A 24691-nucleotide genomic window follows, 5' to 3' on the forward strand; every position below is an offset into this window, starting at 1 on the left:
GATATAATAATCAAATGTTAGAATATAAAAATTAACCATCTATTTCTTAATTGAAGAACAGAATAAAATATTCTTTAATGCTTTTGAAATGACATTATTAGATTCAAACTGAATTATGAAATTAGAGTAGAATTTACATACAATTACACACACACACACACACACACACACACACACACACACACACACACACACACACACACACACACACACACACATATATATATATATATACTCTAATTTCATAATTTAGTTTGAATCAACCTAATGTAATGTACATAACATATAAGATGCAATTCAAATTTTTTAAATTATTAATAAATATTGACATTTCCAGTTTAATTATTTAAAATAAATTTACATTAATTTAAATTTTAATATTTCTTTAAAACAAAGAAATTAAAACATTATAAGATAAAAACATATAGTTGAATACAGTTGATATAAGATATAAACATAAAAAAAGAGTATAAAAGTCAAAATAATATTGATAAAACTTTTTATTAAGATATTACTTGCGTTTTTTTTTTTCGAATAAACAGTTTTGCAAATTTTCCTTATCATTAATTACAACCGTCTGGCGGTTGTAATTAGACTCACCGTCATGGATTGCAAAAGCGCATTAGTTCTACGTTCAATTTCAGCTTTTGGTACTCCACAAAATGTGTTTCTCATGCGGTTGAGGGTGGCCGCCCCTATAGGCGGATTTGTGCTCACCATACTGAATCTTTTATACTTATTCACTTTTTAAACTCGCAAACAATATTCATAAAAATTAAACAGACTGTTATATAGTTCACATTGGATTATACATTTTAAAGTTTTCACAAAGTACTCCGTGACTCGCACACTATTTGTCAAACGCGATTATTATTGAACATACAGCCTAATCGTAATTCTTTTGCTTTTAAGTGTCAAGCCGGCAATTTTCTTTTAGACGATTCGTCTCGAACAGCTGTGACGACGATAACGGACAGTAGATCTAAGGAATAGGAATCTAGAACGGCATGACAATGACCCGAGGAAATGCAAGACAGAAGATCATGTTGTTTGCTAAGAACAATGACGTTCATACACTAGCGGTCCTGGCCTCAATTAGGCGTCGAATTTGTTCACGCGGACACATTCGGACTTTGCGTGAAGACAAAGAATTTCGCGCACTGACCTTTGCACACTTGCAATAAAGAATTATTATTTTAGCCAAAGATAATTTTCCGAAAACGTTTTATGTGCTACTGCCGTCAGAGAGAGAGCATGTCAATTTATCGTACACGCGATCGACGAATTTCGTTGCGGTATTAAACGCACTCGGCCAAAGATGAACTTCCACGATAGCCACGACCTTTCTTATCGACAATACGCCGAGTCGTCGCATATTCGATTCGTATGCATAATCAACGATTGTCATCGATTGAAATAAATATAAATCGTAATGCTATGGAATTAGAGCGATATCACTGAGAGTATCTGACATAAGCATGCATATAAGCATGCGTGAACGCGTATAATTATGTTAAGAGTGAGCTTAGAAAAAAATTGATATTGAAATTCTTATTGCAACACATCTCGTAGTTTTCATTTTTGCATTATATACGGTTATTATATTTCAACATCAAAAATTAATTATTTTTCTAGTGTACGTAATGTTAACAAATAAAGTTTTTTTGAAAACAATCTTTATGCATTCACAGATAATTAAGAATTTATTGTCGAGATCGGCGTCAAAACATGTTATTAATGCTATATGTTTTTTAAGGAAACAGATAAATTTTTGCGTTATAATAAATTTGGAATTGTTGGTAAACACTGAATTATTACATCGGTCAATAATACATGTTTTACTAATTTAATTTTTAATACATGTTTTACAAATTAAATAATGTAATAAATTAAATAATATATAAATAATGACAAGCTTATTATTATGTAACATTATTCAGTACAACTACGCTATTGCTACTTTAATTTTCTAACATTTTTCAATGTACTTTTAGCAGAAAAGTGATCAGAATAATGTGATAACATGTGTGCTTAAAATAGCTAGTTCTGTACCATCAATTTCAAAGAAATATTTTCTAAATAAACTATTCACAGACTTGAAATAACATACTTTCTGGAATAGTCCATAATATTGTGAACATTTCGAAAGTTTTATATAGATGAATCATACTAACAATAAGTTAATGAAATTTATGCACTCCTTGCAAGATCAAAATAAAAAATTAGTTTAAACGCTATTAATAAACTGCGTATAAATTTTATATTATGTGCATATTTAATTACTTTAATTTACAGTGGTAAAAAATACATCAACATGTTCTATTGAATTGTTAAAATTTTGATACATTATTTTCTTTTACTTTCTTCCATGTTTTTTTTATTTATATAAAAATTTTAATTTCTTTATTTTTCTTTATTCTGCCATCCACACGCGGAAATTTTAATTTCTAATAAAGATAAAGTTAAGATCTTTGTTTATGACAAGATGAAAATTGGGACACAGGCCTTCAATATCAATGTTCATTGGCAAATCTAGTTGTCAAGAGTAATTGATTTTGACAATAAGACTAAGTTTGGGTTATGTCTTGTTTGTAATATTAACAAAAATGCACTAAAATCATAAACATTTAATACATGTTAATAATTAATAATTTTATATTGCAATATCTGTTTTGTATTAATTTGATTTTATTCTATCCTTTATAAAAAAGGAGATGTTAAGTCGCATCGTTAAGAGATGATAATTCGCATTTCTCGAAGTTTATTGTTGCCGCTTTTCCGCGATGCTGATTGGTTCTTTTGCTGCGCTAATTTCGTGAGTTACTGTCAATTTACAAATGACAATTTGTAAAAGGCGAGTGAGGTTAGTAGCGAATGAAATTTCGGTTTTGAACAAGGACAAAGATAAGCTGAACAAGGATGAATGAGTTTCTATTTTTCATCACGACGGTACGTCGCTACCATCAACGAATAATAAAAATATATAATATGAAAAGTTTAGTGGCGCGCGCTACGCTTATGTTCTAGTGTTATAAAAACAGAACAAGATTCTTTGGAAAAAACAATTGCGTGCACAGCATGAAAACAATCAGACGAATCTGAACACGAAAGAACTGTGTCGTATCCCGTTTAGAGTTGACCTACGGGACAAATACAACCACAATGCGTTCATATGTTCGCACAATTGCGTCCAATGAAAGCTGATATACTGACAATTAGTTCATTGACTATCAAGGCACGTTATATGATAAGCAAAATATGTGAATGTTATGAAGAAACATCGTCCTTCCCGTTCTCATTTTAATTTTTGTAGAATTATGCAATTTTGAGACGGTCCAACTCCTTACGCCTACTCCAATACCGATTCTATTTTTCGACGAAGATGAGTTCGTTTAAGACTTCAACTATTTCACATCTTTCGTCATCGTAGTAATTACAAAATTATGTTTTGCAATACTATTATATTTAAATAACTTATACTTTATTTTACGCGTTCTATATATTATAATAATTTTAATCAAAAATTTTATTAAAAATTTGTTAGTAACATTAAAAATTTGGATTTTTAAAAATCTGTATTAATATAAAATTCATACAATTAAATAATAAAACAACCAATTTAGCTTTGAGATTTATTGATAATGGAAATAGAAGAATTAATATTAAAAAGTGCGACCATGTTATAATTCGTTTCGTTTTTAAACTGCGCTCTGACAATTTGCCAGTTTTTCAAGAGGCTATCGAATAGAAGAAGGAAACATTCTAACCCGATTTTTCAAGTGTTGATTTATTTTTACGATTTAGCAAAACTAAATACTCAAATATTATAACTTGTAAATGCATTAAATTATAAAAATTGTATACACTTTTATTGAATTATTGTACTATTAACTCACATTTATTTATTTTTTATTATCTAAGTCATTTTTAAAATTTTCTTTAAGATCACAATTTTTTGCTTAATTTTAATTTTCTTGTATTATGTATACACGAGTTATTAGTTATTAATTAGTTATGTTTAAAATGTTATGTAAAAATGTTTTAAACGTAACTCGTTTTTATATTTATATTAAAATTAATCTGTTTGATACAGTCAATCATTTTCAATCAAATCATCACAGTCAAATTTTATCAACAAAGTATTTACACACATATAATGCCTTGATATATGCCTTGATAATGCATTTATCTTTTAAAGAGCACACTAATCACAACACTTAGTAAAAAACTGAATATCACTCATTTTAAATTTTAGTAGTCCTCACATTTTTTGTGTAATTCACTGAAAATCTCTAATATTAAGATCGATAGTTAAAAAAAATTAATTAAACGTAAAATTTGTCATGTTTTGCTAACTATCACTCATTAACCATAGAAGCACAGAAGTTCTCACTGCGTTTATAAGTTTCTAGAATATTTTGATGTAAATATATTTTGAAGATATTAATTAATCGAACTATAACAATTAGCAATGAAGCTAGAGGAAGTGGCCAGGATAATCGGCGTGAGAAGACAAGACAGGAACTTGACGGAGTCGAGCTCCACACTGCCAGGAATAGATGGACCAACAGATCAGAGTCGTCGTACATCGACTAGATGACTTTGTATTAGTGTATTTGCTAACGCACGAACACGTGGGTCTCATTTCAGATTGAATTTAACTGCTCGATTAAGCATAGGGGCATAACACCCCGATGTACAGAAGGTGCGCAAACGATAATAATTATATCATATTAAGACGATTGATATGTACCATATATGTCTTATAATCAAATTATATGTAAATTTGTAATATGAAGATGTCAAAATGAGCCATATATGTCTTATAATCAAATTATATGTAAATTGTTTGTAATATAAAGATATCAAAATGTAATTATTTAATTAATTTCTAGATTTCTTTACAATTCATTATATCTGAATTCATCTTTTGTAACTTGTTAATAGCATTTTGACAAATATTATAATACTTTATATTGATTGGATAATAAAAATATTTGATTGATTAAAAATGAATCGCGCACGTGTACATATATGTATATAATACAGCATTTTAACTGACAATGATCATTTTGTATCAAAGTTCGATTTTATCCAGAACAAACGAGTGATTCTTGAATCAATAAAAATTTATTGGAATATTTATTGGAACACTGCACGTGGCCAAATAAATTATAGAAATGTATGAAAGGATTTATTCACTATAATAATGAATTGCTTATAAGCAAACTATTCACGATTTGGAATAAAAATAATAAGATATTCTTTTTCAAATTATATACAAGTGTATGCACTAAATCAATAGCTTTAAATTTAATTAAATTTAATTAGTTTAATTAGTTAGAATTATAGTGCAAATGATAACAATGTGTTAATGATTTAATTGATGCCAAACTTACGCGCTTCTTTTCTTTTTCATTCATTTCCAAAAAAAGTGGTTTATTGAATTCGGTCAAATGCATAATTTTATATTGCACTAAATAAATTTAGAGATAAAATTGGAATAGATAAAGAAAACAATCTTGAGTCAGTGTCTCGCATGGCAACGCATGGGACTGTCTAACTTCGACTACCTTCCCTACCAGACTGAGACCTTTGGAAAAATCAATATTGCTACCGGTCGTTATAATCACGAGATGGAACATATAGCAATATACAGAAAATATGAAGTTTCGATCCAACGAATAGAAGCATAAATTATGAACGTCTATTATAAATACGAAAATATTATCTATATAAATATTATATAGCAATAACCGAGAAAACGAATTCCATTCAAAGTCACACGCAACAGATTTATAAGGTAGCTGCATCATGCATATTTATGAAATTGCTAACAAGATAACGGAAATTTATTATTCATTAATTTACAGTTGTTCTTTCGATCAAATCGATCAAATTTTAATACTTATATTATTCTATTTTTTATTTTTAATTATTAAGCTTTTTGTTATTTGTTATAGTTTTTAAGAAATTATTTAAACATTTTTTTTTAAACATATTAAAAATATACATTGAGTATGTCAAGGAAATTTTTATAATTTTACTTTATAAGAGAATTAATACATTTCTAAGTCACTCTCCCATGTCGGTGAATCTGTATCTAATTATGTGCGCGGTGTATGAGTGTGTATGTATAACGCGTTACATAAAAGTTCTCTTTAGAATTGTACACAGAGCCATTTCGATCTTAAACAGACTACACCGTTATCTATTGACGTAATGCAGTATGGAGCTGCTCGAAATATTTTCAGATACACTCTGTGTACCGTTAACGTGTGAGAACTTCTTCTCTTGCCGAAAGTAGTCGTTAATATCTTGAAGTATATGATGACATAATCTATCACGAATTAGAATCTCAAAATGAAATGATAGTGTTATCTTTAAGAGAAGATTTATTAAGTTTTTCAAGATTGGCAGAGTATTATTGATATTAAACCCTATATTTGAATTTAAAATTTCAAAGAGAGTTGTTTAATTTTACCAATTATGCTATTTTACCAATTACTATTTGCTATACATCCAGCTTTAAAAGTAGCAACTTTTTATTTAAAAAAATGCGATTATATAAAGTGAGATAAAATTGCAGTGACATTCTATTATTTGAATGACAGTAAAATATTTATATATACTTAAAAATTTATAATTTACTTTAGATTAGTAATGATTTAAATACTTTATTACTCACGTTTAAGCCCATCGATTCCGCCAAAAAATTTTGAGCATGTTCATTTTCATCTCTATCACTATCAGTTTCTAACAGAGCTTCAGTTGGTTCATCGATGCTTCCTTCCTCACTCAAAGTCTCATCTTCTTCCTGAATTTCATCCTTTTTTTCTGGAAGAGGACCTTCTGCTTGTTCTTGGACACGTACTTTTTCTGCGAGCAGAGTGCCGAGATTTTCGAAAAAACCGCCATCTGAGTCTTGTATTCTAAAACAATATAGTGTTCCAAATTAATAACAAAAACAATTTTTTAATTTCAATTATGTGTTATAAAATTTTATACTTTTTATAAATAGTTTTATGAAAAAAATGTAATATGTTGACAAACATTACAATAATATTCTAAATATACCTTGATGCATATAATAATGATGCATGAAATTAATGTTTAATGAACGAATATATATTTAGAAGCGTAAACTATATTTCTATATTATTGTAATATATCACTATTAAATTTACACTTATTTTTAACAATCCTAAAATAATTTAATATACGTTATAATATACGTTACAACGCTATCAAATATTTATATTATATTGATTTTATTATTATTACTATTACTATTTAGAGACGAAATACTTGTCAATACGAAATATAACGCATGGAATAGGTTTTAGGAAAGAAAAAGGAAGAGAAAAAACATATTGGAAAATTTTTGAGAAATACTGGATATGAGCAGATCTGTAATCAGCAGATACAAATTGCTAAGAAGCACAATTTTAAAAAGTGCGTAAAGGATAGCATACTACTGTGCTAAAACGTAGCGCAAAGCTCTTCCATCAATGCAAATTGCACACACATGACCATCTTGTTTCACCTTTTATTAATAAAGTTGAACGCCGCAAATTTCCAATAGAATCTCGCGACAGTCACTTCTTTTGCTTCCGGCTTTTGAGACATTCGAAAAGCAGCAATTGCATAATAAGGATGTTTCTCGTCCATTTTTTCGAAGTGAGCCATTTTCCTTTTCTTAGTCCTTTAGCAAAAATACACGTCTTCCAATAAAATTTACGCAGAAAACATCACGTTATGTTTTTACGCAAAAAATTCTTATTGTTTTTTATTAGCTTTGAATTGTATTTCTAATTTGTTTTTAAATATTTTGGACATGTTACTTTAAATTTATATAATAAACATAAAAAAATAATTAATTAAATTAAATTATATACATCTCTTTTCTAATATTATAATCACGCATATATTATAATATTGTTGTCAAAAACATGATGAAAAAATCTAATATCACGAATCTTTCAACTTGAGATTAAAAATAAATTATTAAATTTTAAATTATTAAATTATTAAATTATTAAATTTATTTTTTATTACAATAAATATAATTATATAGAATTAAAACTTAAGTTTGAAGTTAACAAACCTATTTCTGTATATTTTATAGAAAATTTAAATGCTTTTCACAAATCACAAATATTTGCACTATTCAACTGCACTGTAATAGATTTCTTACAAAACATAATACTTTGGTAAGACACAATACGATGCACTAAAATAACGACACGAACAGATATTATTTTTTAAAGAATTTTTTCGTGCCATTTAACTTGCAAGAATCTATTATGATAACTAAAACTTGTGATGTTTGTGCTCACATTTCTGTAGGCTGTATTGTATTTTTCAGTCACTGAATTATTTTTTAGAAGCTGTTCTGTTCCGCGGCTTCGTTTGCACTGACCATCATAACATTACAGCTTCGTCATATAAACCGGATACTTAATTACATTTTCTTTCTTGGTACGTAAAGGAATCCCACTCGTATGAGTTATCCAAAATTCCCACGATCGCGAAATACAACCTACAGATTCCGTGAAATTAAATTAGCTCTTTTTGGATTCACAATTTCAAATAACGTTTGGGAAATATACTAGTCCCTACCTGTCTGCAAACTGAATAAAGATTCGAGTGGAAACAGGTAACAGGTAGGCAACTAGCAGGTAGGAGGTACCAGGATGTGCGTGGGATTTGATTACACAAATAATTATCAAAGACACACTTAAGATAAGTAATTTATGATCAAAAGATATATATATAATGACATATAATTATACTTAAAATTACATTTATGATTATAATTATAATAATGCAATGTTTACATATCTCTGATAAATTAGAAAATCGTGAAAAATATCATAAAGTTATATAGTCGCATAAAACTATTATTATGCAATATTCACAATTTATTTGAATTATTAATTTTTAATATTTTAATATTTTTTAAATATTTGTTTTATGCTGTTATAATTTTGAGAAGCAAAATTATGTGAATGCGTGTAGCGAATAGCATGCGAATAGCATTATTATATTATAGGCAAATAAATCACGTAATATCAGATAAGAATGATATGAGAGATAAGAATTAATTTATAATGTGTGCTAGAATAATAAACTCGACGTTTAGATTTCTTTGTTAGTCAATTACACAAACTAATTTTTAAAAAAATTTACGCACTCACGTAAGAGAATAAAAGATAACAGTAAAATTTTTTTATTTAATCAATAACACATTAGCTTAATAATTTTAATTAATAATAATTTTAATTTCTAAACATAGATTTTTTAACATAAAGAATTAAGTATGATTAATAAAAAAATAATTAATAATTAAAGCTTAAATATAATTTGTCTAAATTTTATTGTCTTTAAACAGATCACAAAGACAAAACGGGAAATACGGTCTCGAATTACGAAGCCAGAAGAACAAGAAATAAATGTTCGTTGACTTGCGTCACTGCTACATTCCTTTTTTTCGAAGTAATGCATTGCATCTTTCTAAGCCTCTTTTATTCTTAACTCAAGAACGAAGTGATTCATGGTATCACATGCCACTTGAAGTCTGAAGTCGATCGTCATTCGAAAAATGTATATTTATTCGATCTTATTTTATTCTTTTTGTCATCTACTTTTAACTTCTTATGGTTTTGAGTCCAGCTAGATTATTTTTCATATAAACAATTTTGAAAATAAATCGATCTCTCGCAGACTATAAACTGTATTATACTTTGTATTACTATATATTTATGATTCATTTATAAATAAAATAATATAGGTAAAATCAACGAAATAAATCTGTTATGCTAATATTTTCTAAGTAAAATTATTTACACGAATGAAATGTCATATTCTGTGTTAGTCATCGTATAAATGTTTGGTTCACTTTTATTACATCATTTATCCTTATTGGTTAACTTGAATTAATCTTTTGTATTTCAAGTTCATCCGTCTATTGTGATGTAAGCAACAGTTGCAGATAATTTTTCAATAAGATAGACACGATTTAGAAACAATATTAGGCTAAAATGTTTGCGCTTTCAATCTCAAATTTCTCAATCAAATGATACAAGTATAATCTACATATTATTTTATCATATAATAATTATAAAGATTAAATAGTCAATTACATAAAAAAATTTCACTTTGTTAAAATCGTTCAAAATACATTTCATTTTTTAAATACTGTTTAAATACGTAAAATTTTTGACCTTGTAATGAATTTAAAAAAATCACTTTTGTATTCAAAATTCATAACAACACGACGTTATATAATTTGTTCAGTTAGCATTAGCGTTACAAAATATCTTTACCGAAGAAAAACTTCCTTCCTTGCTTTGACTTTGCAAATATTAAAATACTTGTCAATCACATCCGTAAACTTCAGCAACTGTTTAATGTAAGTATATGTGTGATGATATATGTAATTATGAAGACCTCGTTGAGATAATATCAAAAAGTCAATTTTTAATGATTCCCGCGGGCCATTCACCTAAAGCGGTGATCTAAGATGTCTCTCTATTTCTTCCTCGTCAACTTGTTCTTATTGGGAAAACCAGGGAATTCCCTCGACCAATTAATGTGACGCATGTGGTATTTTCGCGGCAGCATATTATTGAATAGTAAGAAACCGTGGAAAAGAACCGTGCGATAGAAATAAAAATAGATGCAATGTTTCACTTTCTAATAAACGTGAATTATATAATAGTATTATATATAATTTATATCTGTAATTTTCTTCCTTTTTGTAAATAATATTTATTCTTTATTACAGCAAAATCATTTTATAGTAATTAAACATGTTTTAGATAATAAGTATATATTTATTTTATGTACACAGAGAATTACAATTATAATTATAATATAAAAATTAAATAAACATATTAATTATATATAACACATAGTTATTTGGTATAATTAGTAGATTTAGATTTAGATTTGCATTTAAAAATTAAAGTACATATTAAAACATTTATTCACTGGAAACAGTTTGCAACGTATGTGTCAATAAGCTATTTGTTTTGATACAATCGGATTACACCTGACCAAGTTCCTTCACAGATGGTCAATTATATATTCTTCATGCAACGTCAGTAGTTAATTATCTCTTACAAAGACGTTGAGACGATACTTATGAATCATATAACATCGCATCGACCTTGGACACCAGATCTCTTGAGAAAATATATATATATATATATATATATATATATATATATATATATATATATATATAGATAGATAGGTATAGATATACCTATATGTTTTGCATACAAGTATAGAGTTCAGACATGTTAGTTGCCACGTAGTTTCTCCTCCATTCTCTCACGTATTAGTCTCATTCTATTAATAGATCCTACATACACGCCTAACTATAGACGATTTAATTTGATCTTTTACCAATGGGTTAAGAGCATGCATTTCGTTTATCACGGAGCATTATCATTAATCACGAAGATTATGAATATGCAGATCTCATCGTTATCGACGTTCCAATTTTGCGTGCCAAAATAAGTTATACTTTATGACATCTTGCTTTCTCTAATTTTATTAATGTAGCACTATTTAAAACACATATATCTAAATAATTTGCACAAAAAAATTTTAGCTTTTTAATAATAAATTTAACCTTAATTAGCAGCATTGGAAATAAATTGTTATAGCAATTTTATTCATATTCTTCTTTTGTTTTACAGATTAACATATTTTTTATATATATTTATTATATTATATAGATGATGTTTCAGAATTTTGATATACATAAAAGAGACTATTATTAGGAAATAATGTATTGAAATAATGCATTTATATGAAAGTATATTACTTTATTCTTTCGATATATATCATTTTAAATTAAATATTGCTATAGATATTTCATATTTCTATATAAGATTTTACTAATAAATAATTTTTCCATTATTATAATTATTTGACAATATGTTTATTCAATATATATTTATTCAATTATTTTATTATTATTTTTCTTTCAATAATTTACATACGCATTTTCTTCTTTAACAAATAATACAAAATTTCCTAAGAAACTGTCTTGCTTAAAATACCTGTCAAAAAACACTATATATAGAATAATTAAGTTAATAAATAATGACCTAATTAAAATAATTTTACCTCAATTCATGTTCTGATTTTTCTTGTTGCTCATTCTCTTTTGCTAACTTTTCTTCAACGATCTTCTGATAAAAACCTTTCCACATTGCTTCTTCATCCATTTTCGCTCGATTTCTTTCTCACTTAACGAATCAGAACACACTTATATACGGTCTAGCATACTCCAAGAGATGCACTGTTTTGAGCATGCAAATATTAACTTTGTATTATGGTTGATAATACGTAACTTGCAAAAAGTCGTACATGTGCAATATTCGCGCACTCACAGAAACATTCCCTGTCCAGATATTGACCTCGCGTGCGTAAGGAATTTAAGTATGTTTCGCAACAAAATGATGCCGGCTGGAGTTAAAGCCGACTACAGGTGCGACTAGTAAGCGTTCCATTTATTCATCAATGGAATATTCACCATTCGCTTGTATCTTTTAGTCGCTCGGTAGATGGCACCTATTGTCTACTGTCGGAAAGCTCTCCTTTCTTTTATCCGTTATGTTTTACAAAATGTTATTTGAATAATTTCGATTTTAATTTTATATTTTTCTTTTTTATTCAAAAATATAATTTTTTAAGAAATAATGTCATTATAAAAATAATAATGTCATTAAGAAATCTATTTTTTATACATGTACATTGAATATAAAGTTATGTTTAAAATTAATTTATAAATTGTAGATATAGAAAATATATAAATTTTATTGATTTTTTTTTATTTAAATAACTCTTCTTTGTGCTTTTTCTAAAAGAAAGACAAAGAATTTTTAAAATTGAATTAATATTAAAGTTATTATTTCTAAAAAAGTATGTAATAAATTATTTTAATATATATATTTTTTAATTAAATAAAAATTTAATAATGTATGTAATAATATGTTAACGTAGGAAAGTAATATTTGCTTGATCGATTCCATTTGTAATTTATCTTCTATAATTGTGACGTCAGGCTAATTAAATAATCACCTGACAGTTGTGTATCTGATTCAACATTCGTAGAGTTTGTTCTCTCATGATATTCTCTCGATGACATCATCTATTATGCCGGTGACTTTTTTATAAGCTTATATGTAAAATTAATGCCAAAAAGTCACCAATACAAAAAGAGATTCTTTATGCATTTTGCAGCAAAATTTATTATAGCAACGGCATTAATTAGATTTGAAGTATACATATGATACAAATATAAATATTTACATAATAAATGTGTTAATAAATGTTTATGAACACTAATATAATGGTATATTTAATTCACTTTATAAAAAATAAAATAGTTTTAAAGATGTATGTCACTTTCATTATTTTATTGTTAATAATATAATAAGGATGAAATTCTTTAAAATTGTGCAATCTAAAGTTCTGATTATATCTTTTGTGATTTTTTTTATTGTAAACACAAGAAGACAGCAACGCAAATGCACTCCATTACTAATTCTAGGCTAGTACCTGTACGGCAATTGATTCCTGGTAAAAGCTGCTATCCAGACTGACGTCGCGATCGTTGCGGTACTTGAACGCAGGCGCCACGTCGCCATTTCGCTTGATATATACACACATCTCTCACGAGTGCGTTGAAGCAAACATCAATAATGTTTCTGCGGTATTATGATATGAAAATGGGAATGCTAACTTTAATTTTTACATTAAACTTTAATTTATTTATTTTAATTTTCAAAATCATTAAAACGACAAATTATAAACAATTGATTATTATAAAAATCACGATCAATAGCAATTGATTATTATTTCTTATAGTCTTGAATATAAAATATAATAATAGCGTCTTTGCATTATTATTATCGCATTATGTTATTTATGAGGTAACATTAACGTCTGTTTAAACTGATAACATAAATTTTTCACTTTTGTAATAAACGCCAATGTATATAGCTTACAACAAGGAAGATTTAACTTTTTACATGAAATATTTTACTATTGTTCTTGAAATAAATTACATGATGTTCGTCTAAAAAAATCTACATAAAAGCGAGCTAGTTATCTGTAAACGTAGTTAACTCAATCATGTGTTACAAATTGATTCTATTGTTTATATTCTTCGGTAACATATTAGTTTTAATTTTATACAAAATAAATTAATAATCAGTTAATAATTTTTTGCTTTTATTTTTCGCAGAAATTACCGTGCTTTATACGACAGCGGAAAATGTTTATCATAATGAAATGCGAACATTCCAAAAGACTGAACCGAATGATGCATCGTTTGTTCTGATAAATCCAAGACAAATCCAATATGCGGAAGTAATAATAAAACATTTCTTGACAAGATTAGCTGGACCGCTCATTCAACCAATAACCCTAAAACTCTCATCTTCTAATGGAAGCGGTTTGCATCATACAATTAGCGAGATAAGCAAAATTATACGTGCGAAAATTATGGATTTTGCGCGAGCTATTGGATTAAGTACATCACTTCGTCAATATGAACAAACATTGTGGAATTCAACAATCTCTAAAAATTGGTTTATCGAAAGTCTGATCCAAGGATCACTTCTATTAAGTGATTTAATTGCACTAGGACAAGAGGCTCAATTCGCAATCGATCATTACTTCAAAACATATAATATAATCTTAGATACAGATAAGGTGAGTTTGAAAGTACTGAAAAATAATAGATTCTCCTAGATATTCGAAGTAATTATAATTATTGAAAATAAGAGTGTGATTCATCAATAGCTTCAAATAAATCATTCAATTATATTGAGAATAAATGCCTTTAACTATTTATAAATTGAGATTGTACATAAATGATATTTATAATTTAATATTTATTTTAGAAAATATCACCACGCAAGATAACAAAGGATTTTAAATTTTTTAGTACTATAAACGATGCTGCTAAATTTAGTGAAAAATTGTTCAAATGCTTATTGCCAATAAGAGATACAAAAAATACAACATTATCTTTTAATCTTCATCGAATCCTTGTAAATTTAGCGAAAGATTCACCCGATAATAGTGTGAAATTGTTTAAATCCAACTTAGATCGAGCATTCTTCCGTTTTGTACCAAATAACAACACAACTAGTGAACAATTATACATAGTGCTATGTCATTCACTTATTAAAAGAATTAATCATTACGATGATTGTATCAAAGAGTTGCAACACTTCGTAACTTGCGTATTATCATCAAAAAATCAAGAAGATTTGAACAAAGTAATGTTTCATCACAGACTTTTTGCCAAACCATGGTCAACTGTTATTGAAGATTTAAGTGACTGCAAGATTCATATTGACGAAGACGGTAGTACAATCGTTCGCTGTAAATTCTATCGGAAATTGCCGAAGACTACAACGCGACAAGTGAAGTACATTTATGAGAATATTTTAAATCAACGGATATCTCGACGATCATCTCTTTATCCTATTGCGAATAAACTCGGAAATGTTCTCTCGAGAAGCAGATGGGGAAGACAATTCACGTATGACGTATGTCAGTATTTTGCGATTTATCAGGAAGGCCAAAAAAGATTGAATGCACTTTTAAAAAATGCCTCTAAGAACAAAAAAACAGCTATAAGGTTAATAATGTTTTAGTAATTATATAGCACTTAATGATCTTGTAAATATTATAATATTATAATATAGTAATATGTGTTATAGTTTAACTTTTTTACAATATCAAAAACGTCTAATTATAAAATATCTTCTTTTTTAAATTTATACATAATTTTTAGATACAAAAAGATGTCTGTATCATTGGATACATATAAAAACGGAGTATTAAAAGAAGCAATGATTACCATCGGAAAATTTCATCGTTCCTCATTAGAAATGCAAAAATTTTTTATTTATGGTATCAGAAATTCATTCAAGGAATCGTGGCAAAGCCATTTAAAAATTTTTAACTGTTTATCAAAATGGATGATGAAACTTTTGGAATTATTCGGATGTGTAACTTCAGATGATACGGACGCTGATGCGTCGAATTTTACTGATGTTTCGCCAATTAATATGACAGACAGCATAAGTGATGAAATTGACGAAAATAATGAAATGAAGTATCTTATAACTTATCGTAAGGAAAATCGTAAGTATTTATTACCACAGTATTAATTATCACATATAGAGAAATAAATGTTTTATCATATTAATTATTAATTTTTTATTGTTACTTAAAAGATATATATTTTAAGTTTAAGTTTATAGCTGTATTTATAAATAATTCATAATAATTAATTAATTAGAAATTTATTAAAAATTTGGGGGATTAATAGTTTATACGCAATATTATATAAATTAATTACACATGTTTTTGTAGAAATAAGAAAGGAAAGTGATATTGCTTTTCAAAGACTAATGCATTCAATGAATGATGTAAGTAAAATGAAAAGCCAAAATAATAAAAGCACTTTAGCATGTCTGGCAAATAATTTACTATTGGTTACTATATTCATGGAAACAATTAGTTTTGTTTCTACATTATTCTGTTTGGGAGAGCATAAAGATGAATCTAATGTTGAAGAATTGAAGGAAGAGTGGAATTCACCAGAACGTGAACGTAGATCATTATTTCTAAAAGATTTTGCAGAAATTGATATATTTAAAAAAGTTTCTTCGGAAATATTAGATGATGCTTTTGAGAAAATTACTGATATTTACAGAGAAGACTATGTAAATTCTGTTGAAAACAAATTTATACATGGGATAAATAATTCTTATTTAACAACTACTTTAAAAAACGATAAGTAATTTGTGATATTCTTAACGTAATTAAATACACGTGTATATATTTGTTATATCAAAAATTAATTATGTAATATGTGGAAAAATATTTTGTCATATCAAATATAAATGCTTAATTAACATATAAATGCTTAATATAAAGTGTATAAAAAATACAAATAAAATTTTTTCAAACAAAAGTTATTAGTTTATCTCAAGTATTTCCTTGAATTTTTTATTTAAATGTTATATTCTATGCAAATTAAGTAATATATTTTTTATGGCATATATTTTTTTAATATTACGCATTATAGATAATATTTGCTGCACAAATTGCAGAGATAAAATTTTTATATGAAAAGAATAAGAATTTAATGTTAATTCAACAAACATTTAGTAAACAAGAAAAGTTTCTGGATAAAAACTTTTGCAAAAATAATTTATTTTTTTACTTAACATAATTATTTATTTACTTAATATAATTTTTGAAATTAAGTGTAAATTTATCTGAACTAAACTAAACTATTATCTTTAAGTAATTTTATTAAGTAATTTAAAAAATTATTAACTAAGTTTATATTGTACCGCAGTATTAAAACACAAATTGCAATTTTATATTTCTTAAGATAAACTTTTTTAAATAATTTTGCTAATAATGAGTATTGTACAATTTGTTAACGGAAAATAGTAAATTTTAAATTATCACTTTGTAGCATTTACATAAATCACATCTAGACTTGATTTGTTATGATACCGTAATTGCATTAGTATCTGTACTTGTCGCTGTTAAACGTTCATGAAATATATCATGTCTGACATTTACAACTGTAAATGGGTTGTCGTGCTTTACATATGCTCGATCACATTGTACGATGACACAGTCAGTAAAAATGCGCGGAGCAATCATAATTCTCTATTTCATCGGTATGAATGATTGCCTTTATATTATTGTTAATAGTAGAATAAGAAAATGTTTATTAATAACTGTAGTTATTATTGTATATTATGTATAAGTGTATGTTATAAGTTATAATTGTAATAATTAAATGACAGATATTTCCAACAAATCATATCCACAAATTATTTAACATTCTCCACGTTATCTAGGCATCCTGTTTAAAGAAATAAACGGAAATGCAACTCATAAAGCGCAATCAAAAATTATCGGAGGACAATCAATTGACATAAAATATAGACCTTTCATGGTTAATATTATTTTAACTATACGTTTGCACAATAGATATAATAATCTACTTTATGAATATCTTTTAAAAATAATAATGCTTACAGCTCTCTTTACATAATTCACGTGGATTTCTGTGTGGTGCCAGTATATTATCGAAGACATGGGCTATTACCGCTCTTCATTGTTTGTAATAGCATTTTAACATTATAATCCACTGTTATATATTATATTTATTAATTTTATTATAATTATATTATAACACATTGTAATTAAATCATTAATCTTTTGTTAAACTTATAAGCATGGCAAATTCATTTTTCATAGTTATAACGCTTTATTTTGATGTTTCATTACTTTCTAGAGTTTCAGTATCGTCGACACAATATTATGTACGGGCTGGATCGAATAAAATGGACAAAGGTGGATCTGTGCATAGAATAACGAATATTCATGTATACAATAATACGTATCGCTCTTGGTTCTCGAAGTTGTTGGATCACGATATCGCACTGATTGAAGTGAAACCACCATTTCGTTTTTCGAGAACCGTTCGACCAATTCATTTACCAAGATCAACTTATGAAATACCGCGTGAACTATTAGTTTGTGGCTGGGGAAACGTAGATGATAAAAGAGTAAGTGAGCTTGTAATCAACATACTTATTTTTAATATTCTGTATTGTTTATTCTTTTTTACAAATTAACAATTAAAATAAGAAAATTTAATTGCAATATATTTTGTAAACGAGGATTCCTCCTCGATATTGTTTTTGTTTATATTTGTATTTTTTAATATACTAGAACATAACAGGCGCGCACCACTAAGCTTTTCATATTATATATTTTTATATTATTCGTTGATGGTAACGACATACCGTCATGATGAAAAACAAAAACTCATTCATTCTTGTTCATCTTATCTTTGTCCTTGTTCAAAACCGATTCAAAATTTCATTCGCTACTAACCTCGCCCGCCTTTTACAAATTGTCATTTGTAAATAGACAGTAATTCACGAAATTAGCACAGCAAAAGAACCAAATCCAGCATCGCGGAAAAGCGGCAACAATAAACTTCGAAAAATGCGAGTAATCGACTTAACTCTTTTTTTATAAAAGATTTTTACAATTTCTTTTTATCTTTTTGTTAATTCATTAAACAAATAGTATATGATTTATTTTACAACTATTTATAGAAAACAAAGCCTGAAATTTTAATGGGTGTTTATGTTCAACATATTCCGTTCGAAACCTGCATTAATGCTACTTCTTCGTACGCAATACTCGTCAAAGATGACTATCATTTGTGTTATGGAACTCAAGGAAAAGATGCCTGTTTCGGAGACTCCGGAGGAGCATTGGCCAGTAGAAGAACAATTTACGGCATCGTGTCTTTTGGTCATGGCTGTGCAAAAGTAGCTGGCGTATATGTCAAAGTTTCATATTATCGAGATTGGATTAAAGCTGTTACAAATTTATAATCGCACATGCAAATGTGCATATACATTTCAATAATACTTTGTTTACAATTTTTGTTTTAACAAATCATTAATCTCAACTAATTAATTGTTAATTATAGCATTACAAAAGAATTAAAATTTGATTAAAATATTTCAATTTTTTTGTATGAGTTATAGCGCACAAATCTATATTTACTTTATTTAAAAAAGCAAAAAATTATTATTTTATTACTTCTCAAATAAAGCATATATAAAGCAAGTTATATTGGATTTATCAAAATTATGTAATATATTTTCTTTTTTTGCACTCACATATTGACGAGTGTACGAATAGAACTGAGATTATTCGACACATCACGTCATTGAAAGTCTCATGTTCTTAGCCGACAGGTTGAAAGTATTGTTTTCGAGAGAATAGGCACAAAAGGCATATCGAATCACGGAGTCATGAACCCTCCTACGTTCAGGTTCGATGCGTGCAGGAAATCCACTACATACACGTGCTGCGCAAGAGTGTCGCGCACGCCTGCACGCGGCACACGTAATGTTCGCTCGTGCAATGCTAAATAAAAGGTGTATGTGGCTACATAATGTACGTAATGAATATTTAGTTTTACGTGATAATGATTTTTCTTAATGATATTCGTTGCTTTTGTACATCTGCCTATTAAAAGTTAACGGAGTAATATAAAATATAAATTATAGCGTCTGAAAGAGTGCCTGTCGGAATAATACAAAATATCTAAGCCTTAACATAACATGAGATAATACAAATTTAAATAAAAAACGAAAATATATTATAAATACTATTACATGTATGGAAATATTTGAAAGATATAATTGCTACAAGGAAATTGTTATTAATCTTGCTATTAATTGGAGCTTCATATCCACTTTATCACTTAAACTTATTTGTATATTAACAAATATCACGGCATTAATGTTCAGTAGAAGAACGTATATAATATTTTTTTCTTTTTTTTCATGTGATAGACTTCATGTGATATATTTATTTTCAAATACCAAAATTATATTTACGTATTTAAAATTATACGTACACAATAAATAAAATTATTTAAGATTATCTGTTATTTAGTATCAGTTCGTAGGTAATGTATGCTAGAAATGATAGAAATAATAAAAGTTATTAAAAAGGTGAAAACAACCGCACAACCGTATATCTTCTCATTTGATGTTTACTCGGCTATGCATATGTGTACTTTCACCATTATTAAGATGACGTATTTTTTGCTATCATTTACTGGGATGACTCATTCACGCGTGTTTCCCTGCGTGAAGCGAACTGCATGTTTCCCTGCGTAAAGCGAACCTCTACTTTTACCTCTAGGTTTTACGCTTGCGTTTCTAAGGGTCTTTAAACTCCCCTGCCACGTGTAAACTATCAAGTCTCTCCGTAAAAGACCGTGAGAAAGGTATTATCGGGTGAAACATCCGTCACATTTGGATGTGAACAGATAAATTGTTTTTGCGTATACATTATCAGTTCGCAAAATAATTTGCGATAATAACAAGGGACTTCTAGAAAGAATGATGCACCGTTAATTGATAACGAGCAAATCAGCATTATAATCATATTTTTATATAAGATATGTATCACTGAATTGCATATAATAGTGTCTTATTGTACATTTAAAAATAAATCTACTGAACATTTGTGGCACGTATTACATTATTTTGAATCATAATAGTGTTTTATAATCACGATATTATATATATCAGTGAATATTAATAGAGTATGATTAATGTTATCTCTAATTAATGTTATCTCTGATTGTCCGTGTTATTTTTGAAACATGTATCCTGTTGCATAAAATCCGTACGATTTTATCTCATAACAATAGCTATTGCTATCTTTATATGACGTAAGCATCCCAACAAGATAAAAAAGTATTTTAAGTATAATATATTACATATTATACTTAATATTATATGGCTTGATATTATATTATAACAAAATTTTCATAATCTTTATATAATAGAAAAAATTAATTTTTTTTTTATTTAAAGGAAAGAAAGAAGATTACGTAAAAACATTTTTGCACTCACCTATTCGTCAAAGGATGAATTTTGTTTCGACAATTCTTCAGAATTCCACTTCGGATTTTTAAAAACCATGCACTACTGCATTTAGGGCTACAATACTTTTTTACAGAACTATTATTTTGTATACTTTCTGTAATATCGTGATGATCAACGTATTCCCAGCTTGTATCTTTCAATATAACAGGCAATTCTTCAGATGCTATTAGAATATATGAGTCTTGTGAATCCGTAGAAAATGAATTTGGTATTCTGGTGTCAACATGCTTTTGTTGTCGTAGACAAACATTGTCCACAACATCCGATTCAAGATGCTTGTCAGTCATAATTGATAAATTTCTGTCTATTAAATATTCTTTTCTACAAATAGCAGATGATCCTTCTGTCTTCTTAATATTTATTTCATTCTCTTTCATATTAGTTTGTTGTACAAGACGCTTCTTGAAATAAAATTTTATCGGATTGCTCATAGCTAGATCCTTTATTTAGCCTTTTTTGTGTGTATTATTTTAGATGTATCTTCAATTAATGTATTTAACTTCTTAATTTCTTCTAAAGCACGAACTTTTATAAATTACACAAATATTTCTGCATATATCTGCACTGTTTTAATACAAAAGATATAAATTTTATTTTAATATTATTATCACATTATAATAATTCGCAATTGCGCGACGTGATGTGATTTAATAATATTTAACACTAGAAAGTGCAGGACTAACGTTCATTCAGTACGCGACCCTTTCGAAGGAAAAAGTAGCACTGAACAGTTTTCATGCCACCAAATATCCACGCTCACTAACTGGGGATCCTAACTGATTGTATACGCGAACGCGAAGAGAAGGGATATACCAACGAATCTACCAACATTTTATTTCTTCATTAATAAGCGTAGAAATATTGAATATTTTTGAAGAAAATAATTTGCATTACATTCTTATGCAATTAATTAGTTTGTAAAATTATTTTTTATTTATCAAATAAACTTTTTATTCTCTAAACAGAAGGATAATAAATTTTAAAATAATAACATGTATTAATGTATTAAAGTATTCCATAAATTACTAGAAATTTTGTATTTTTTTTATTTCTGTATATTTAATATAAGAAAACATTATACATATATATTATATATATAATTTGTCTTGATGTAAGTGTGTATATATACACATATATCTATCAAACATCAAAACAGATGAATTAATATTTTCTTATATTATATATATATATATATATACACACACACACACACACACACACACACTCTGTGTGTGTGTGTGTGTGTGTGTGTGTGTGTGTGTATATACATATGTAAAACATATTAATATAATATATAATTCCGAAATTTAATAAAAAATATTTACTGGTCTTATTAAAAGAGAATAAATTGTTTAATTATGATTACAATATTACAATTATATTGTGTTATGTATTGAACAATTAATAACACTATTATATTATTTAGTTAAAAATAATAATGTATATATACTTTTCTGAGTATTACTTTCAAGTTATATTATGTGTACATCTGTATAATTCATGTATTAAAACTAAATCGCTATGAATTTCCGTAAAATATGCAGAAGATAGGAGGAATTCCCAAAGCTGATATTGTGTGGTTTCCTGTTAACATAGTATTTATAGCGTAGTATTTATATCGTATCGATTAAACGTCATTAAATATAAAAATACAGATTTTAAAATAAATTAGTGTAACAAAATAATAATCTATAAATATTCTTTTATTGATCATTTTAGTTTTAGATTAATTATTTCAATTATTAATCAATAATTATTAATCACTACTAATCATTAATAGTCATTTGAATATTATATGAGTATCATTATTAGATTAGGATATATCTAACATAATTATTTACTACACATATATTCTTTAAATAGAATATTTTATTGTATATTTTAAATACAATATATATATATATATATATATATTTTATACTTTAAACATAAAATGTTTGCGCAATAAATATTTATACCACTGAGATATATTTTTATTACAGCTATTATTTATAATAAAATCGTATTATTTATAATAAAATTATAATAATTTTTCAATAAATTTATTAATATTATTAGGAATAGATTATCGATTATAACAAAATAAAATTATTTATTAATTTTGAACAACTGATTAAAATATTACTACTAAAATGCCATTTGTTAAAAATATTTCAAAATTTTTCATCAAAATATCAAAATTGTCAAAATAAAGTTATTACACATAACATATAAATAAATATTGTTCTAAATTTATTATATGTGATAAGAGAAATACAATAACAAAATAATAATAATATAATTATCTTAACAATATCAATAATTAAAAGAAATCTAATTTAAGTATTAAAAAAGTTTAATTTATTTTTTATTTAGTACTGAAGTAATAAAAGACATGCTTCATACTCAGAAAAATTTCAAAGAAAAATGAATATTAATCATATTCATAGAACTACTAAATACGAGTTGTATTGTTACGGAGAAATCTAATTAACCTTACTTGACTCCACAAAATTAAGTCACATGCCTAACATATAATAATGTAGGAACCTAAATACTAGATACTAGTTTAAATATTTTACAAATTATGTGTTTTCTAGCGGACAGTAATTAAATTTGCAATATGGTGAACAAGATTTAATTTTTTGTTTTCTAGCGGACAGTAATTAAATTTGCAATATGGTGAACAAGATTTAATTTATTTTAATAATCTTAAATATATTTATATACATATTTTTAATTTTTTCAAATAATATAATTAAGAAATCTCAAAATGGCACTTACTTGATACTAGTCTGATGTAGCAATATCTGAATCGATTTCTTTGGAGCGTTTCGACGTATAGCATGATTTTCTTCTTTTCTATTTTCGCTACGCTTTTCGCTTCTCAAAAGAAACCAGGAAAACATTTGACAGATAAAATCTGATGTCAAACAAGAAGTGTTTTTGACTGTAACGTGTCACAATAATCCGCACTGTCAATAGAGGAACACGAACGAAGTACGCGAAAATGTCAGGAAATCGATCTTGCGCCTCGCGCAAACATATCGTTACTGACAATGTAAAGTATTACGCTTACGCAAGAAAATAAAATCAGTTTGTATGGAAATGTAATTACTGTTGTGCGTGTTGATATATAGAAATTAATT

The 24691-nt window shown here is 27.0% G+C and overlaps 3 protein-coding genes across 14 annotated transcripts in view; 2 read left to right on the top strand and 1 right to left on the bottom strand.

Moving 5' to 3' along the window:
* Positions 1–22265, bottom strand: part of stac (C2 and C2B_Munc13-like domain-containing protein staccato) — a 29339-nt gene extending 7074 nt beyond the window's left edge. Inside the window, exons 1-4 of one of the 12 annotated variants that reach the window (XM_089070676.1) lie at positions 12411–12828; positions 12145–12319; positions 7547–7705; positions 6689–6932 (exon numbers count right to left, since the gene is read on the bottom strand). In XM_089070676.1, coding sequence (XP_088926802.1) covers positions 6689–6932; positions 7547–7705; positions 12145–12245 — 504 coding nt within the window. In that variant the 5' untranslated portion in view covers positions 12246–12319; positions 12411–12828. The other 11 variants (XM_011635131.2, XM_011635129.3, XM_011635130.3 and 8 more) reach the window with 11 other exon arrangements.
* Positions 14082–17020, top strand: LOC105424737 (uncharacterized). The gene is made up of 5 exons (XM_011635128.3): positions 14082–14194; positions 14270–14739; positions 14931–15676; positions 15833–16185; positions 16417–17020. Exons 1-5 carry the CDS (start codon positions 14158–14160, stop codon positions 16845–16847), a joined length of 2037 nt encoding a protein of 678 aa, XP_011633430.2. The 5' UTR covers positions 14082–14157; the 3' UTR covers positions 16848–17020.
* On the top strand, positions 17657–19722 carry LOC105424736 (trypsin alpha). Its single transcript, XM_011635127.3, has 5 exons — positions 17657–17744; positions 17928–18025; positions 18111–18193; positions 18368–18641; positions 19200–19722. The coding sequence occupies exons 1-5, from the start codon at positions 17693–17695 to the stop codon at positions 19482–19484; spliced, it is 792 nt and encodes a 263-aa protein (XP_011633429.2). The 5' UTR covers positions 17657–17692; the 3' UTR covers positions 19485–19722.
* Positions 22266–24691: the final 2426 nt, after the last annotated feature.

The sequence above is a fragment of the Pogonomyrmex barbatus genome, unplaced genomic scaffold, assembly GCF_055798465.1.
Source record: "Pogonomyrmex barbatus isolate J1 unplaced genomic scaffold, ASM5579846v1 scaffold1, whole genome shotgun sequence".
NCBI classification, from domain to species: domain Eukaryota; kingdom Metazoa; phylum Arthropoda; class Insecta; order Hymenoptera; family Formicidae; genus Pogonomyrmex; species Pogonomyrmex barbatus.

Excerpts from the sequence above, each read along its gene's own strand:
- LOC105424737 (XM_011635128.3), top strand. The coding sequence starts at position 14,158 with ATGTGTTACAAATTGATTCTATTGTTTATATTCTTCG. Across the intron at positions 14,195-14,269 it reads TCTATTGTTTATATTCTTCG|AAATTACCGTGCTTTATACG; the intron begins GTAACATATTAG and ends TATTTTTCGCAG. Across the intron at positions 14,740-14,930 it reads TAATCTTAGATACAGATAAG|AAAATATCACCACGCAAGAT; the intron begins GTGAGTTTGAAA and ends TATTTATTTTAG.
- LOC105424736 (XM_011635127.3), top strand. The coding sequence starts at position 17,693 with ATGACACAGTCAGTAAAAATGCGCGGAGCAATCATAATTCTCTATTTC. Across the intron at positions 18,026-18,110 it reads TAAAATATAGACCTTTCATG|CTCTCTTTACATAATTCACG; the intron begins GTTAATATTATT and ends TAATGCTTACAG. Across the intron at positions 18,194-18,367 it reads ATTACCGCTCTTCATTGTTT|AGTTTCAGTATCGTCGACAC; the intron begins GTAATAGCATTT and ends ATTACTTTCTAG.